The following is a 19,800-nucleotide window of genomic DNA, read 5'->3' as shown; positions in this document are numbered from 1 at the left end:
AACATTATAAGGTGATTCGTCCCGTAATAGGATGTCCGACTGTCAAAATGTAAAGGGCGGAAGAAGACAAAATCTGCTGCCTTGGTTTTTGAACTGAGAAAAGGTGAAATAAAATCAAGAGATAGGATTTGTCTCTATCCGCCCTTTATTTTAACGGTCGGGCATCATACAATTTCTCTCTGTTAAAAAAGAACCCTTTACTAGTGATGGGTCCCACATTATTTAAATACTGGTACGGGACCAAAGAAGCAAAGTCGTGCGTAATACGCACCGGGGGTACATTTTAGCAAAACCCCCTTGTTCAGAAATAAAGGGGGGCGGAGAAACTAATGCTGGGGAGGGGGCGGACATTTCGAGGACATTTACACTTAAAAAATCAAACTCAACCGTTATCAGCAACAACCCCTCGCTCTTCTCCTCCGATTCCCCCATGGAAGCTGCAGCGTCTCTTCGTTATTTTCACTGTAATTTCGCACCCCCACTCTCTCTGTATGTGCACCTCTTCATTTAATTTAGCGAAATGTTTGTGGCAGTTGTCTGTATTCTTGTTTTGGTGATATCTTTAGTTAGATCTAATGAAAGCATTGGAGCTCACGTTGGTCTATGATTTTCCCTGTGATTGTTGATTTTGATAATCATTCAATATTGATTTCAATATTTCAGTATTTGATCTTATCTTTTAGTTCCTTTAACCTATTACAAACGATGTTTCTGCTTTGATTTTTCATGAAAGTGCTGTTTCTGCAATTCACATTCTATATGTTACTGTTAAATGACAGGTAATTTTAGGATAATTCCACTTGGGCAGTCCTTCCTTGAGAAGCCTGGTGCGATTCCTATACATAATGCTGTCTCAAACAAGCCTTTACTCACTCAAGGGATGACAATAGGTCAGAGGCTCATTACCTCTCCCATTGATAGAAAAGGATCATTTCTGCCATATATTAAGGCCTCAGAAACAACATCAGCTTTGGCATCTGATGGTGAGTTTCTTTCTAGTTTCAATTATCTGTTGGGGATCTGGTATCTCCGTCGTGATCTTCCCTTTTTTTTTTTTGGTGACCATTCATTGAATTCTTAGGAGTGTGAGAGATTGATTGTTCAGAGTAGATGAATTTGTGTTTTTCTCTGTTAAATCACTTATGTTTGGTCTAATATATTTGTGGAGATTCAGATTATCTTCTGAATAAACATGGGTATTTTCTTGTTTCTAAAACTTGCAAGGTTTTTTAGGCATTGGGACATCGGCATTTGACTATTTGGTCCATTTCTTTAAAAACTTTAGGGTTTGATCATCTGAAAAAGTTCAGAAGTTGGTTATTTCATAAAATTCAAGTGTGCTTATCTTTGACTGATAAGGTTATTTCTGACTAGATGACGATTGCTAGAATTGTGGCTGGCGATTGCTAGAACTGTGGCATAGTGTGCAACAAGTGCGCGCGCGCGCGCACACACACACACACACACATCTTTCACTTCTGGTAAAAAAAGTGGTAGGCATGCTTATTGTTAACTTACCAACTTCCCCAAAAGCTTAAGCTGTTGGAGAAAGGCATTATTTATCTTTTATACTTTAACACATATTTAAATAATCTTCCTAAATATGCATGCATTTTCTTCTTATGACTGGTAGACTATCTTTTGATCCATCAAATGTTCTTATTTATGTTGCATATTACCATATTCTGATAGCTTTCTTTAATCCTTTGAATGAATACATACATATTCACTCATCACTTTTCTGAATGATCTCGATTGGTAAAAAAAATAAAAAATAAAAGAGAGGTATTGTAAACAAACATAAAGCGGTCATAACTTGAGAGAGTCAAAGGAGTTTTGAATGACTTTTTAGGGCAAAACGTGGACACGGACAAGAATTCGGCCATGATAAAAGGGTGTAGACTCAGGGGAGTCCACGATGATGCAAGGGAGTTTTGAAACTATTCTTTCAACACCCGGCTGAGCTAGTTGATCGGCATTGGAATTAGCCGATCTACGAACATGCTGATACGACACCGACTCCCTCTCCAGCCGATTGTAGATCTTGTCAACAAATGAGAAAATCTTCATGTAGGTGTGACGCAGAGCTACTAGACTTGGCATTGGAGTAAGGTTGTTTGGCCGTCGGCGAGCTAAGGCAAGGATATTTTCTTTGATTCTATTAGAGAGGTTGCTCCTATCATTATATAAGAGAAGTTTTGGACATTTTTACCCAAAACCATCGTGTTTTGGCAGCAATTTAAGTGAGGGCGATTTTCTCTTTTCAACTCTCATAGATTTAGTATAAGTAACAATGAAAACTTAGGTTTAGGAGGACGTCTTGGACTGATCAAAGAAGACAAGGAAATTGGCCGGGGTATCTTGAAAATGAGAATGCCAAGAGCAGATATTGCAAGTACCCTGCCTCCTGAAATTTTCAATACTTTTTCCTTGTTGCAAGCAAGTTATTTCCATCTATTTAGTCATCGTTTACTTCCCAGCCACCCCTTGGTTGTGATTCATTATTCTGAGACATTATCTGTTTCTATGTGTTTCTTTTGTTACATTTTAGTCAGTGTTTAAAAACTCCTTGACTCGACAAGGAACTCCCCCGAGTTGACTCCTTTTTGCCTTGGCCGCGTTCCGCATTGCACCACATCCGCATTCCGCGTTTTGCCCTACATAGTCATTAAACTCCTTCGACACTCCCAAGTTATGACCGCGTCAACCGCGTTCTTGGCCGCGTCCGCGTTGAGTCGACAAGGATTTTTCCTGGCCGCATTCCGCGTCAAATCCGCGTTTTTAAACACTGATTTTAGTAAAACTAAAAGACAGATGTTGGTAATTTCATGTGTTCTGAGTTCATCAAGGGTACACCCATGTATGGCTGGAATGTGGGTTGGTTGTAGCTTAAATCGGCTGAACTCCATATGATTTTTTTTTAATGGTAATACTAGAGTATTTAAGGTAATACTAGCTTAAATCGGCTGAACTCCAAATGATATATGTTGATGGATGCCATTAACTAATTGTAGCTGGTGGTTTCCATTTGAAGGGGATCCAAAATCAGAGTCGTGCAAGACCCATTTTCAGTTTGGACTTAATTGGGTGTTTCCTGCTCAGTTGGCGGACTTTGTTAGCTGTTGGTATGGAAGGAGAGAAATACTAGAGTATTTAAAGCTGTCAGCAAAAGTCCTCATCATATCTTCACCATGGCTATGGCTTTGACTATCTCTCGGGCTAGATCCCTTCCCAAATTTAAATTTATCTCGGCTCATGACCTTGGTATGGTTGGAGGGAGGTTTGTTCTAGTGGCGACCGTGCTAAGATTGGTGGCCGTCAATGAAGTCCTCCGGCTATTGAATGCTTCAAACTGAGCTTTGATGGATGTAGTCTTGGCAACCCTGGTCCCTCTCGGATTGGTAGTCTCCTTAGAGACGAGTTTGGTGCCATGATTTGGGCTTTCTCCAATCCTATAGGTTTTGCTAATTCTAATGAGGCGGAAGTTAGGGCGGCTTTACAGGCTATAGGGGTAGTAGTCTCTTGACTTGGCTAAGGTGGTAAATTCATTATCAATTCCGCCGTTTATATTAAATCATTATCAATTCCGCCGTTTATATTAAATCTAGTTTGTAGAATTTCATTTATAGATGTCCTGTGTTCTGGGAGCTGTATGAGCGGTAACGTCCATGTACGGCTCTGTGAGAAGGGTGGTGGACGGAAATGGCCTTGTTGTACCTCACTCCTGTCTTCAATGGGGTCTGCTCTTTCTTTTTTGGGAGAGTATGCCAATATGATCTTAATGAGCTATCTCATGGTACAAGATACCCATATCCATATCCATTTTGAAAAACTGCTGAGTCGCATCTCTGTTCTATGCCCTTGTCTGTGTCCGTATCCTTATCTTAGAACCATATGAAAGTTTTACATATTTAAGTCGTAGACCATAATCAAATTACCCAAATTAAAAACACATTGAATGGAAAAGATGTAAAATGGAGAACAGGGTCTCAATATCTCTAGGTTACATGGAATGATTCGTATCTCATTTAAAAGGTCCATTGTGAGGGTGTGGCATCTAAGAGGTTGTGGGGTCAGCCTAGCATACCTACCCAAAAAGAGAAAAAATCTCTAGTTAACTGTTGCATCATCCTCTTTTGAAAGGTTTTATTGTGGAGAAGAAGTGAGGGAGATTGAGGGAGCTCTCATGTAAAATGATACACACACACATGAGCAAACTGTTTGTGCGCTCTAGCACTTATAAGTTTATATGCGCTCGAGTGCACAAACAGTGTGGGCCCACATTTTTCCAATGATCCAAAGCATTCATTTGAAAGGCCCTTACATAGATAGGGTGTCTATGAAAAATCAGCTCCATAGGATTATCCTAACCCATCCATTTGTGGAGGTCAAAATGGACAGATACAAATAGATGGGTTAGGATAATCCTATGGAGCTGATTTTTGGTACACAGCCTATCTATGTAAGGGCATTTCAAATGAATGCTTTGGATCATCCCACATGAGTTTTGTGCACTCGAGCGCATATAAGCTAGATGTGCTCGAGCGCACAAACATCTCTCTCTCTCTCTCTCTCTCTCTCTCTCTCTCTCTCTCTATATATATAGACACACAGGCACACAAGAGAATAGGGTTACAAGTACAGAGACCAAAATACCCTCTAACACTCCCCCTCAAGCTGGAGTTTATGTATCATACAACCCCAGCTTGTTACAAATATCTTTCAACGTGGATTTTTTCAATGGTTTAGTGAACACTTTGTCCAATTGATCTGCAGACCCAGTGAAGATGGTACTAATCTCTCCATTTTGAAGCTTCTCACAAACAATCAACCTCAATATGCTTCGTCCTCTCATAAAACACTGATTAGTAGGGGTGGACACGGTTCGGGTCCAACCCGAGGAACCGAACCGAACCGGCCTCTTTGGTTCGGTTCGGTTCTAAAAGATGGTGGTTCGGTTCTGGTTCAAAGGTTTGGGAACCGTGTGGTTTTGGTCCGGTTGTGGTTTTGGAGTATGGAACCGAGAACCAAAAACATTAAAATTTTTAGAAAACAATGAAAGAATAGGGTTTTGAATTTTACTTTGGTGGATTGTTTAAACAATTGATGTATTTCTTGTTTGTATAGCTGGTTCGAGATTTGTGGCATTTATGGTGGATATTGATTGGGGGTTATGGTGTTGGGTGTTGGGTTTTTGTTATTGATTGAGGAATAGAAATTAATTTTGATGATTCTGAGTTTATGAAATGAATGCTTTGGTGCATAATTACCGCAGATGAAGTTATTCTTATGAATTTTTCAGCAAAAAAATGAAAAATAAAAACATAAAAAAAGTTGGGCAAACCCAGAACCGAACCGAACCGATCAAGTTCAGTTCTGGTTTGGTTAGGTTCCATGGGTCAATGGCTCGGTTCTGGTTCCAGGTTTTGGGAACCGATAGGGGTTGGTTCGGTTCTGGGTAGAACCAAACCGAGCCATGTCCACCCCTACTGATTAGAGGCGATATGAAGCGCTGGCCTGTTATCACAATGCAAAGGCACTGGAGATGAAGAAGAAGAATTAACACCAATCTGTGTCAGAAGAGATCTCAACCATGTCAACTCTCCACATGAGTGAGCCATAGCTCGATACTCTCCCTTTGCGCTCGATTTAGCCACAAAGGGGGGCTGTGATGCACTCGAGAATGGAAGGGGGGGTAACGCGCGAGAGAGGGAGGGGGTGTGAGAGAGTGAGAGAGGGAGGGAGTGAGGGAGGTTTTCTTCCTTTTTTTCTTTTTTCTTTTTTCTTTTGTTCAATGGATCAGCACCAATACCATCTTATTGTGGGGAAGAAGAAGAAGAAGAAGAAGAAGAAGTGAGGGAGAAGATGGAGTCTTCTTGAGGAAGCTCCCATGTAAAATGACACACACACACACACACACACACACAAGTGAATAGGGTTACATGTAAAAGGACTGAAATACCCTCTAACAAAAGGGATATTGGATAATTATATGGTAGTATTAGGCTCATTTCTTATGAACAGAGTTGGGTATTATTGGCTTATTTCTTATGACCAGAGTTGGGTACTGATTTTTTGTATTGATCCGAAGAATATGCTGAAAGTATAATTTATATATGTTCTACAATTAATATCTGGACTTGCATTCTAAAGCGTGTCTTCCATGCAGCTGTTCCTGTTTCTTCAGAGATTAATTCACAAGGACCATTGGAGAAGAAAAATCTGCGGAGTACTACTTTTCCTCGTGGTTTTGAGGTCAGATTCACGTGTTATTTTTTTTTTCTAAAGTTTAGTGCAACAATGCAAAATTTTGGTTGCACATGAAAACTGCTTGTTTCGGTTTGTTACTCGAGTGTATTTCATATAATCTGGCCACTGGTCAAGATGAGGGAGGTTTTTATTTGGGGGAAAGTGGTAAGCCTGTGCTGCAAAGTCAGTCTAATATATTGCTCACTCCATGAATAATTATGGTAATGATTTAGATGCAATTCTGGTCTATGTTTCTGCAATAAATTCTGTATTAGGCAATTCTTCAATATGATCGATGTACAAATTTTGGGCTAAATTTTTTCAATTTGTATTTTTGTTTCATGGTACTTCTTTGTTTTTGTATCCGTGTAATGGTGAATCCACACCTTAGGATAACATTAATGCTATACAACAAAGGGGAATTAAATACAAAGAAGAACCTTAGTGACCAATGATGACCTCTACTGAACAAAAATGTTTTAGCAATTAAATATAGTTTCCATTAATCAAAATAGCACTCTTACAAAAGGGAAGTCCAGCCATATATATATATATATATATATATATATATATATATATATATATATATATTGTGTGTGTGTGTGTGCGTGCGCATGTGTGTGTGTGTGTCTGTGCGTGCATGCGTGCTTCTGCAAGAGATAAATTGCTTATACAACGCCCTAAAAAACATTAATGAATGAAACCTAGAACCTACACAATTTATAAAAGCTAGGATAACAGTAAAAGTCTTGTTTCACGGCATGCTGAAAACTCTAATACCCCATGCACATACAATTTTCAATACATCGAAAAGAACAAACTGCACTTTTAATGAAACAACTTTCATGAAAACTATCATAATTACTCCAAGCTGGAGGTCTACGCATTTAAGGTTAAATGACCAAATTTCCTTTATTTTATTGAGATGTTACATTCGCGTCATCTAGCCAATTTTGTCCTTCTCCACTGCTAAAAATTCCTTTAAAGTTTAAACAAGTCCTTAGTCAAAACTCAAAAGCTAATTTTTGACTACATCAATATTTCTGCCTTGCTCCTCCTAAGCTTCTATTTAAGTAATTGTATAATCAAAATATTGCAGATGATGCACCATGGCTACCGGGAGAAGCAATTTATGTTGATGGGTACGGGTTCATGAGTGTTAGACGGGTTCATGAGTGTTAGAATCTGACACGGGCATTGAATGTAGAATTCGGCAAATCTCAAGCAATGGATTCATTCATGGATTTGGCAATATATTTTAATCAATTATAAAAAGTTAATACTTTTACATAATAATATGGTTATAATAGGTCGTACTATCTCTGTGCCATTATCAAAGCATGGGAATGCAGATGTTATTACCTCGAGGCATATACTTTATAGACACCCTAGAAAATTGTATTCAGAGATATCTGACTTCTATTTTGATATTATGATTTATAAAACATGAGACTTCTTGAGGTGGTTCAGATCCAATGAGTTGCAATTCCTGCTCATTGGAAAGCCTTCATTCTCCCGTTCTAACTGCCGTAATGAATGGAACATTTACACCGTCCTCAGTCTTCTATGGTTGATAGGCCTAGCAATTCGAAAAGAAGAAGAAAGAAAGAAAGGCCTAATCCCAATAGTGACATCGAATCTAATGATATTTCTCATGAACTCCATGGTTTCTGTTGGATCTAAGTTAGGGAGGTTCTTCCAGTTGAAAGAAAAATTAAAAAGTTTGCTTTAGGTTACAAAGTCCAATCAACCAGGGCGGAGAGGGAATATGGGACCGATGACTCGTAGTATCTCCTCTAGGTGAAACACCCCTAGCGTCATTCAAATGGGGGCTGACCGCTGAGCCCACTTTGGCCTCACAGGGCGGGCACCTGTGGGTTAATGTAAAACCATTTATGGTTCTCCTTTTAACTTCTCTGAACCTTCCAAATATGTTTGTTTTAGTGCCTTAGTTTCCTTTTCTCGCAGCAATTCTTTTTTGTATGCTCACTACCAATAAATAAATATATGTTTGATGCTTTATTCAGGCTGAGGTTCACATACTGACGTTAGGTCTGTATTTGGATCAAATTTTCTGAGGTTCACATACTGACGTTAGGTCTGTATTTGGGTCAGATTTAATCACCACATCTCGTACCATTTTTTCTTTTTAAAAAGTATGCTTTTTCCATTTTTTATCTTGAACATGGATAGAATTCATGACCTCTGGTTCCCATTGCAGGCATTGATCCTGGAAGTGTGTGACGAGACAGATGTTGCGGAACTAAAAGTAAAGGTGCGGTTGTTTTCTAATTGTTCTATGACTGCTTTATTTGCATTTTTTGTCATTCAACAGTGTATGTCAGAAGTGCCAATCAATGTCTTCTATCAGAGAATAATAATTTTTGTTTAGCTACCAAATTAAAACGATAAATGTTTGAAATCTATTTGTTGGTTATCAACTAACTGTGAATCTATGATTTTTCTAGAACATTATGTGGCATTAGTTCTATGGGTCAGTCTTTTGCATCACAGTATTACAGATTTCTTGATATAGGCTTCTTTTATTTTTTATTTTCCTGGAAATTGTTCCCTATCAGTATTTAAGACTTGTTGTGAGTTGTTTCAACTAGGTCACATTGGCATGCATGGAGGATTGATAGAGAAAGTAGCCCAAACAGTGGTTTCTTTTTGTTGGTTTTTACTTTAGTTGAGGGAGGGGGGAGACATGTCGTCATATTCAGGAATGTGGGATCAAGCTTTGACAGCATTCTGTTGCTAACGCAAGTGATCAATGCATTTTTTTTAAAAGGAAGTGATCAATGCACTTAACATTAATATTAGACCCTACTGTGTAGTCTTTGGGATGCTTTCCATACCAGTTTCGGGCTCTATGGATGGATAAAGGAGTATTTGGAGATTATAGTTGCAAGATTTTTTTTTCGTTTTTTGAATGATAGTTGCAAGAATCTTTTACCTGGGGTAATGAATACATGATTCCTTTAGGTCCTAAAATAGCTTGTTTTATACTTTTCGCCGGTGCAATTGATATCTAAGGTTAAGAACTTAAGATGGCAGCTGCTTCATTTTCGGATAAATATATTTGTGGTCCTGTTTTTGCCTTTGGCTTGTATCCGACCATCTTTTTTTGAAATGGATTTTTTTTTTTTTTGAAATGGTGTATCCTGTTTTTTGCCTTTGGCTTGTATCCGACCATCTTGGTTGCAGGTTTCTCTCCTTTCTTCAATAAAATGCTTTTCCATTAGAAAAAAGCAATATATATTGACAAAGCCTCACTAAGATAATGGTAGTAATTACTCTACCGCCAACTAAATGCCTTACGGATCATCACCAGCTAAATGGTCAAGGAACAGGCTGTAAGGAATAACTTCTCTTACCTTTATTTATCTGGTTTCAGTTGATTGAATTGTACCTATATCAGGCGCTGATCTTGGATCTGGAGGTAGGTAGTTGAGCTGTTTGTATATAAAAGGGGAGTGGGTAGGCGGGTTTGGATCATTGATTTTTTTCTTGCATTGGGTGGGATGCCTCCTCCCCTGTAATGGAATTCACTTACAACTCTTAATAAAACTGTTACTTCTCAAAAAAAATAAAAATGGAAGAATTTATTCTGTGAGTGAGTCGCTATCATAAAATTCTTTCTCATTGATAGAATCTTTCGGTACCATAACATTTGTGTATATCCTTGTTATTTTAGGTTTACCTGAATTCGGAATTGCATGTGATCCCCTATTTGAGGTTTAACATCTAAGGTCCTCTAACTCACTAGTATTACCTTCACATGGTGTCTAGTTAGAAATATTATACCTTCTCCTGCTGGAATATAGATGCATACATATTTAATGAATGTAAAAATTTCATGGTTTCGTGTAGGCTTTAAGGACTTTTGAAAAAACAGATTGGATTTATGGAATTGGTTGCTTGATGTCTTTACGCATATTAACAGATATTGTTGTTGAAAATTTCTCATTAATTGTATTCCTCTAGAGATATTAATTTTTTATTTGTTTTTCCTTTGTTTTTGACGGGTAATACAAGTAGAAATAAAGTTGAAAGAAAGTGCACAAAAAGAATAGGTGTACCGTATTTTTTGGGTGGTGGTGGTGTGCGTTTGTGTGTGTGTTGGGGAAAGGGCGGAGTGGGAGGTGGGAGTGGGGGGGCTTAATTTTATTAAAGAAAAATGAGAATACAGAGATAGTCCTAGATAGAAGGATCTAGAAGAGGTGGTGGTCTGATATTATCAATTCAGTATAACTAACTCCAAATTTGACAGTATAGAACTTCTCCAAAGTGATTTTCTTTTGGAACCTTGAGAATAATAGGAAATATAATTAGTAACTTGGGAGAACAGCTGCCATGACCCCATTATTACTGAAAATGCCGTTGTGTATTTCATATTTATTTTCTATTGCCGAATCAATGTGATTGATATGATCGACCCGCTGTAGACGATTTTTCTGTGGGATTACAAGGATGGGAGCGTGCGTTACAATCTGGTCTATTGGGAGGCAGGGTGGGGGCCTTGGTATTAGGAGTCTTAGAGCAATGAATAAGGCTGTGCAAGGTAAGTGACTTCGGAGATTTAGAGAGGAAGGTTGTCACTTACGGTGCGCAATGATGGTGGAGAAGTACGGTATCAGATGGGGTGGATGGGCTTCCAGCGACACTTACCACTTCTCTGGAGCCACAGTTTGGACAGTGATCATGTGTGGTTTGGAGGCTTTTCATAAGAGCTGCAGATTCTGCATGGGTTTGGGTTTTGGTGACAGAGTGTGCCTTTGGCTTGGCCCATGGTGCTGCGTCGACCCTTGAAGGATTATCTTGCCTTGTTCAAATGGCCTCCCATGAGGCGAGCGTGGGCAAATCCTTCCAAAAAAAGAATGATATGATCATGCAGGATGTCAGATTTCACAAACATTTTTCGATAGAGTGAACGAAGGATTTGAGTCAGTTTACATTCAACAGTGTGGCTGCATGCATCAGATAATCTCTATGTCGCCCAGTGTTCTTGCATTATGTTGGACTTTGTGCCTTGCTAGGATTCTCACGGTGGACCACCTATGTAACATTAACCATATTATTATCAGCAATTGCAATATGCGTGCTTCATGAGAAAATATATTAGATTCAAACAGCTTTATGCATTTTTGAATCTAGTAAAAACTATCCTTTGAAATTCTTCAGGATTTCTAGCATACATGATATTCTCGGTAAGGTTAAGCTGTGCATATTTTAAGACATCCACTGCAAAACATATATTTTAATAGGGATTTGCTAGGCAATTTCATGAAAAGCCATTTTGCAGCTAACTTTTACAGGAGAGAACAGCCACCTCAGGCTCCCTTTTCCACAAATTTTGTCTTATTCATTTAATTCATCTGAGGTGGCTGTTCTCTCATGCAAAAGTCAGCTGCGTAATGGCTTTCCGCAAAATTGCCTAGCAAATCCCATTTTAATATTATGACAAACTGTTATTCATTTTGATGAGCATTTTCAGCTTCCATATTTCAGGTCCGTTAGAACATTAAACTGCATAGATTTCCAATATAAATGCACACTGATGATGGGTTAATTCTTCTACAGGTTGGAGACTTTGAAATGCATCTGAAACGAAACATAGGAAGTAATAAAGCTCCAACACCCCCCATTGTATCGCCTTCAACACCACCACCTGTTCCAAGCAAACCCATGATTGAATCTGTTGCTGCTCCACCCCCAGCTTTGCCACAGAATTCCTCCCCAATTACTACCAATCCATTTGCAAATGTCTCTCAGGCAATCTCATCAAAACTTGCAGCTTTAGAAGGTTCTGGATCAAATGTATATGTTCTAGTATCATCTCCTACGGTATGGGTTGTTGATCACATTGTCCTCTGAGTTCTTAATCTGATAGCAATCTCAAAATTTCCATTGTTCCCGTTTTGCTAGGTTGGTTCATTTAGAAGGGGGAGAACAGTGAAAGGGAAGAAACAACCTCCTATTTGTAAAGAGGTATGGTTATAATACCTCTCACTGATTTTCTTTTGTCTTCCAGAGTTTTTAACATTTGATAAATATTTAAATTTGATAACCCCCAAACCCACAGAGTTCGTTCTCGGCTGTGTTACCGGAGCCAAAGACAATTTGCAATGAAATTTTCCTTCCTTAGACAAGTAGATCACAATTTGTAACTTATCGTGATGATTGCATTAGTATATATAGCGATTAATGTCACTTAGTTCTTGAAAATTACGCCTTGAAATAAACAGGGGGACATAATCAAAGAGGGACAAGTTATTGGCTATTTGGATCAGTTTGGCAATGAGCTTCCAGTTAGAGTGAGTCTTTGCTCTCACATTTCTCAATTGCTGTATTTTGTGATTGCATGCTTTTTATACTTGTTTCTTGTCTTCTTCTGAGCAGTCAGATGTGGCTGGGGAAGTTTTAAAGCTTCTATTCAAGGATGGAGGTAATTTTCTAATGTCACCTCCACCAAGTAAGATAATTTGTGTGTGTGATTTTCTAATGTCAGCTCCACCAAGTAAGATAGTGTGTGTGTGTGTGTGTGCGCGCGCGCTCCTTTTAACTGTAAACTGTAAATGCCCCCCCCCCCCCCCTTAGTGATTGCATTTGTCTTTTGTCATGGGGGGGGGGGGGGGGGGGGGGTTGTTAATTTATGCTCTCCCGAAATATACATTCAAATCAAATGGGGTTTGGGATTTTGCTACTTCATTATTTGACCATAACTTTGGTCCAGGACTGGCCCATTTACACCCTCAATCCACATGAAAGCTTCTTGGACACTTCTATTCTACCATGCCAAGGTGTCCATGCAGATACAATACAATATGATATAGATACAGTATCTCCAGCTGCGTCTGTATCTATGTTCCCATGAAATTTCTAAGGTCTGTCTGTATCAACAATTATATCTGCGTTTGAACACCATAACCAATGGTCAAACAAAAATATGGCCATCTTTAATATGATAAATAGAGGAGTGCCAAAGCGGTTTCACATGTGCAGTCATTTGATCCTAGATAGATGAGTTTGTCAGTATCAATGTCCCCGTGGCACAGTGTCTTCAGTATGTGATCCCAAAACCAAGTGTATAATATCTCATGAAAATGCTATTATTTTTTTGGTAGGTAATAGGTTTACTGTATTATTTCTCATGAGAATGCTATTATGCCATCTGAAACTTTTGGCTGATACGACCAAAACATATATTTTTTTTAACACATTTTGAACCGAAGATCCATATAGACTGGATGCGCCTAGTATTTCTCGTGATAATAGTATTATTCCAATCAAAACTTTTGGCTGATGCAACCAGACCTATATTTTAAACACAGTTTCAACCAATGACCCATACTTAGCTCAATTAGTAACTGAAATAAAAATAAACCTCATTTCATGGGGAAGAAATGGAGAGATACTATTTACTTACAGCGTAGGCGGGCTTTGTTAGATATTGGAGAACAGCTATGAAAGAAAAAAATGGTGAAGACTAAAATTTCTCCAAGATGGCGACCTCCTCCTTCCTCTTTCAGGAATGGCGAAGTTTAATTTTGATAGAAGCTCTAAAGGAAATGTAAGATGAGCAGGTATTGGTGGATTATTCCGCAATAACAATAGGCGCACTCTACTATCATTCTGTTGACCAATGGGTGTGTGTGATTCTAATGAGGCAGAAGAGAGAGCTCTTCTTTGTGGACTGAGACGGTTCATGAGCTTCATGACTGGTCCTTTAATTATTAAAGGGAATTCTGCTAATGTCTTGGGCAAGGAATAAAGGCTTCTTGTCTGTGGAAGTTGGCAGACATAATAGCAGAAATTAGTGAGCTATGCCTGTTTATAGGTGAGTTTATTCATATGAAGTGGTCAACAAACGAACAAGCAGATAAGTTGGGGAAAGAGGGAGCAGAGAAAGAAGAGGTGATGATTACCTGCCCTTATCTGGTAGAAGGTAGTGATGTTGGGATGGTGTTGGTCTAGGTGGGACCTTTGTTTTGGGATTAGGGGCTATATACACTCGTTGGGATGTCTCGTCCCTGCTGTACGTGATATGGTTGGTTTGTGCTTTAAGAAAATTACGCTATCTTATTAAAAAAAAAAAAAAACTTTGAGTTGAATGTTTAATCTGAGACTACCTACTAAGGAAAAGTTCTCGTCTTTCAAAGCAAAAAATTAGAAAAAAAGGAAAAAAAAAACGGGGCATGAAGCTTACACAGAATTACACAAATACACCTGCAACACAATAAAGAACCCTCATTGATTATTTTCTTTTATTTGCTTTATCCGATTTGCAGAAGCAGTTGGCTATGGAGATCCACTTGTTGCTGTCTTGCCTTCATTTCATGGGATCAAGTGAGCTTCATTTTTCAAGCAGTGGTTACTTCCATTGTTTTCTCATGCAGGTTTGGATGTCCCCCCGCTTCTCAATCAATATAATTTTTCTGTTTTGCCGACCAGTGAGCGTAGATACTTAATAAGTGATATTTTTTCAGAGATTTTTCAGTAATCAACTGTTTGGGAGAAATAATAAATTTTAGAATTATGGATCAGTTTTTATCCATCTTTTATCAGAGTTGATTGCAGAATGTTACTTGCTTCCTCCATGGGTCAAGCCCCTCGGCGTGCCACTTAAATCTTGCTACAGATTTCAGTGACAGGTTCATGCTCAAATTGTACGAACATGAGCAACGGATCCAATTTGGATCGGATCCACCTATGTGGGTCTCGAGCCCTTTTGAATCTCTTTTCGGATCCTATGTGGAGTGTGCATCGGATCCTAGTTTTAATGTCTTCGTCAATGGATCCGATTCCATCAGAGTGTCCTAGGTCTTACCCACATACATTACATTATACACAGTTGGAATTTTAGAAAGTTTATGAATGTTATGTCCATATGAACATTTTCAGGGTTAGATTTTCGACAAGCATTACAATCAAAACCCGATTCAGACTGCCGGTAGTGGCCGAAACCCAACATGCAAACTACAACCAAAAACCAGAAAAACATTTTCTTTTCGAGCATGACATCCTAGCCAAAGTTACTTGATAACTTGTTAGTTTTCTCTCGAAACAATCCTCCACAGTAAATTAGAAAAGTTCAAATAAAAAAAGTGCCGATATCTATAGGGCAGTAAAAGAAATACTCCATTGATAATTTTGGATGAGGAAATGCTATTGCTCCGAACCTGTTGAGATGCCTATTGTGGTAGTCAGATTATTATCTGATAAATCCAAGTATCCAAGTGAGGAAAGGTTGCCTAGACATGATAGGAAGACTTTGATTGTCAAGATAGTTTGTCCAGAGAGAGAGTCATGTGTCTCTTCAACCCACATAAACCTACAAGAAAATGGTCAAAACAAAAAACCCAAAATTGCTAATCAATACATTGCTCTCAATGCAGGGAAAAATCTCAAAAAATTTATATCCCTTACATGAAGAATGCTAAAAATATTCCCCTTAAGATATTTTTCCCCCCCTCATGATCACTCTTTTGGGCCCAGTTCTGCAGTGTGGACATGATCAATTCTGTTGATGTAGCAGACAACCACAGAAGTGGCTCTTTTTCATTTTCCCCAACCTTGATCCGATGATGGTTTGAGTGCTTTGGTTAGGCACAACCTTGTACCTATGTGGAACTGATCTTGGCCTTTCATCCTATTTTATTTGTTTAGAGGGGTACGATTATAAAATGAAAGTCCTAATAAATAACTGCAATCTACTTCTGTTAATGCGTAATCAATCAATGGAAAAGAAAGAAATTTTAGACAAAAATTCTTTTCCAAACTTTTCTAGAGAATTCCTGCAATGGAAAAGGGACCAACACCATGAATGTGATTGTAACCATTGACCATGGAGACCCTCACGGGGTAGCCCACATGGTTCTGATCCCATTAGAAAATGGTGAATGGTTCATATTTAACGGTAAGAGAATAAGTAAAGGATCAGAGTCATTTTCAACTACCATATAAGAAATTACATAGAGGGAATGGTTCATATTCAACGATAAGACAATATTCATGCATTATGAGATGTTAGAACGTTTGGGGTGTCCTCCCATCCTTTTTCTAGAACAAAAAATGCTAAAAAAATACGGTGACTAAAGCCAATTTTTAGCACTGATGCTAGCCCCTTGATCAATCAAGCTTCGTTTCCAGATTTCTCAAAAAAAGGTTAAAACTTTCGCAACCTTGATGGGATGATCCTAGCCCTTTATTTACTAGGCATTGTCATGGATTCTGCTAAGAGACACTAGCTTTGATATGTTAGGTGTTCGGTCTAAGATGCTCCGCCGTGGTCGGTCAGTGCGCCTTCCCACCATGTGGTTGGTTGTGGTGTGTGAGCATGCAAGTGAGATGCATGGGCATGCCAGTCTCCTAGGAGGCAAGATCAGGAAAGTCAATTTTACCCTTGGTTGGAATTTAGGCGATGGAGAAGAAGAGGTGAACGACACTTCTTTCTAGGGCTTGATGGGAATGACTTTTTACAGTGTAGGCGCGACGCCAAACATGTGGATGTCAACATAAGCAGATTGCTAACAACACGTCGACACACACATGATTTGAACGACTCACAGGGTTGATTAAAATGTTGATGCGAGCAGAACGCAAACGACACCACCGATGCACGTAGAATGCGAACGAATTTCAAGTTTGGATCTACCAAGCCAACGGAACAACAAAAGCGAAACGCCAGTGTAAGGGATAGTTGAATTAAAGAGAAAGACTCGTGTGGGGAGATGAATTGATTGCTTCCTTAATCCGAAAAGCTAACGCTATGAACAGTAAAGACGGTTAGGAAAAGTAATTGATAAAAGACAAGGGCGATGATATTTTCATCCCTCGGCAGTACGCATTCACCCCTTGTTAACTTGATTTGACGTTAAAAAGCGTTAAAGTTCCCCACTGTTCACGTGACACCCGGGGGGGTGTTAACTGCAGAGAGGGCCGTTGACAACATAGGATGATTTTCGATTGTCAGAATCTTGGTTAGATGCATGGCATCATAAATTCCAAGATTCTTTCACGGATCAGCCTTTTCATTGGATAGATTTAGAGTGACTGAATGTTAAGAGGATTGATCCTAACCCTCTATAGATGGGAGGGTTAGGATCAACCTATGGAATAATTTTTGGGGCACAACCTATTTAGGCTGTGGCCCATCTAATGGACGGTTTGGATCAAACTATGGTACTTTTGATAAAGTGAGGAGTGCGATTATCAAAATGGCAACATTGTTTTAGGCAATAAATATTTCCACTATTTGTTTTGATAAAAAGACGAACCCACCTTGTCTTTTATTATTTTACGGTGTTGAAAGCTATTACAGTCACCAAAAAAGTTCTCAACAAGCAGTTAAGAAAGAAAAGACAAGGTAAGCTCATCCCATTCTTAGAAAGTGCCAATATTCATAGCATTTTTTATGGGTTTTGCTAACAAGTGCCCTTGGACACTCCAAAGGTGTATTGAAAACATAATTTTAAACATGTTTTGAGATTTTTACTAGGGCTGCAACTCGAGCCGGGTTTTACCCGACCCGCATCGACCCGACCCGAAAATAGCCTGGGTCGGGTTCAGGTTTCATGGGTTTCGGGTCGAGCCGGCTTCAGCATTCAAAAGCCCGCATGAATCTCGGGTCGAGCCGGGTTTGAAGGGGCCCGACCCGACCCGACCCGAGTTACATAAGTTATAGTATGTACATTTTTTTCTATTGTTAGTTAAAAGTTAAAGGGCTAATTACATTTACACCCCCTCTAGTGGGCCCACATTATTTGGATGATTTTTTGGTAGTGTTTGGATTCGGGTAGGGGCCTACATTATTTGGATGATCCAAAGCGTTCATTTGATGGGTCCTGACATAGATATGGTGTGCCCAAAAAATCAGCTCCATCGGATCATCCTAACCCTTCAATCTATGGACGAACCTTTAGCTGAGGGGGCAAACCTTAAACAAATTGAAACTACAGGGGTGTATTTGTCACGTTTTAAACCATAGGGGTGGAAGTGGATGTGTCAGAAACTAGAAGGGGTGTAAATGTAATTATCCCAAAGTCAAAAGTGAAAACCCACGCACCCACTGTTACTGTATGTGAGTGTAAATTCTGCTTCTATGAGTTGAGTTGATTCAAGTGTTTGATTCAGCATTGTTTGATTGTAATTACAACATTGTTTGATTACAGCATTGTTTGATTCAAGTGTGATGTGAGTGTAATTACATCATTGTTTGATTCAAGTGTAATGTGAGTGTAATTTCTGCTTCTATGAGTTGAGTTGCCTTGCCAAACACCTTAAAAATTTGCGTCAACGTGAAAAAACCTGACCCGACCCGAGATTTATCATGGGTAGGGCCGGGTTTGGGAATCGTGGGTTTTCTGGAAAAAAACCCGACCCGACCCGACCCGAGATATTTCTCGGGTAGGGTTGGGTTCTCCAAAACCCGACCCGCCCGACCCGAGTTGCAGCCCTAATTTTTACGAGGAATTTGCCAGCCAATTTCAAGGAAAGCAATTTTGCGGATGGCTTTTGCATGTGAGAGCAGCCACCTCAGATGAGTTAGATGAATAAGACACAATCTGCCAAAAAATCAACCTGTGTGGCTGTTTTCACATGCAAAAGCCAGCCGCAAAATGGCTTTTTGCAAAACTGGCTAGCAAATCCCTGGCAATTTCATTGGAAACATGTGTAACATTATGTTTGGCATGCAACTAACGGTTGCCCTTAGCAGAACCCTTCTTATATAGATTCTATCACCACGACTCTTCTTTCCCATAGTTTCTTTACTCCTATCTCTGTAACTTTGAGCCCTAATTGTGTACAGCTAAAGTATGACGCCGGAGATTTCATAGTATTTTACGACCCACTGGTCCACTTCAAAGGATGATCCAAACCATTCATTTGTTGGGTCACACAGTGAACTAGTTGCAGTCCACGGGGCGACAAAAAATTATGTTTTTGAAATATTTTTTATTATAACTTAAGAGTAAAACAACCCAAAATAGAATATCAAATGTTAAGGTGTAGAATTCCTTTTTTATAGGTGTAGAATGCGAAACATTAGTGTTGAATTCCGTTTATAGATATAGATGAGAGATTTTAGCATCTATAGAATTCCGTTTATAGATATAGATGAGAGATTTTAGGATCTATTTATCTTTAATAAAAATGGAGTACAGTAAAGAGGGGTTGGAACGTGGAGAATATAGAACTTTCGAAATTCCAAAAGTGTAAAACGGTGTGCAATATTTCCTTCAAGCATTTTGAAATTTTGATATGCAGTGGAGGTGCTACGTGGCGACACCCCAGCTTACCACATTCAGCTTTATAGATATAGACAGATGGACAGATGGACAGATAGATAGGCTGGGCGAGATGACAATAGTTCAAGGGTAAATTGGTCAATCAATAAAATACAAAGCAGGCCCCACTATTAGCTAATGTGGGTAGTTGCTACTATGTTTTTGCCATTAGATAGAGACAAGGGCTTTTTTGTCTCGGAGACCTTTTTTTGCCTCTGATTCGTTTTCCAGCATTTTTTTGGTTGGGATACAAAATTCGGAT

The 19,800-nt window shown here is 39.0% G+C and overlaps 1 protein-coding gene across 2 annotated transcripts; it reads left to right on the top strand.

Moving 5' to 3' along the window:
* The first annotated feature begins 276 nt into the window (after positions 1 to 276).
* On the top strand, positions 277 to 14,795 carry LOC143851703 (uncharacterized). Of its 2 annotated transcripts, none has more exons than XM_077361186.1 (9): positions 277 to 489; positions 780 to 983; positions 6,170 to 6,255; positions 8,471 to 8,524; positions 11,833 to 12,096; positions 12,178 to 12,240; positions 12,498 to 12,566; positions 12,652 to 12,697; positions 14,541 to 14,795. In XM_077361186.1, the coding sequence occupies exons 1-9, from the start codon at positions 330 to 332 to the stop codon at positions 14,600 to 14,602; spliced, it is 1,008 nt and encodes a 335-aa protein (XP_077217301.1). In that variant the 5' UTR covers positions 277 to 329; the 3' UTR covers positions 14,603 to 14,795. The 2 variants fall into 2 exon arrangements, with proteins under 2 accessions (XP_077217301.1, XP_077217302.1); XM_077361187.1 differs by having other exon boundaries at positions 298 to 464.
* Positions 14,796 to 19,800: the final 5,005 nt, after the last annotated feature.

This window comes from Tasmannia lanceolata, unplaced genomic scaffold, assembly GCF_043159265.1.
Source record: "Tasmannia lanceolata isolate RefF3 unplaced genomic scaffold, GAP_Taslan_0.1 ptg000018l, whole genome shotgun sequence".
Taxonomy (NCBI): Eukaryota; Viridiplantae; Streptophyta; class Magnoliopsida; order Canellales; family Winteraceae; genus Tasmannia; species Tasmannia lanceolata.
The sequence above is the reverse complement of the archived record's forward strand: the minus strand, read 5'-3'. Positions and strand labels throughout refer to the sequence as shown.

Excerpts from the sequence above, each read along its gene's own strand:
- LOC143851703 (XM_077361186.1), top strand. The coding sequence starts at position 330 with ATGCTGGGGAGGGGGCGGACATTTCGAGGACATTTACACTTAAAAAAT. Across the intron at positions 490-779 it reads TTCGCACCCCCACTCTCTCT|GTAATTTTAGGATAATTCCA; the intron begins GTATGTGCACCT and ends GTTAAATGACAG. Across the intron at positions 12,567-12,651 it reads GCAATGAGCTTCCAGTTAGA|TCAGATGTGGCTGGGGAAGT; the intron begins GTGAGTCTTTGC and ends TCTTCTGAGCAG.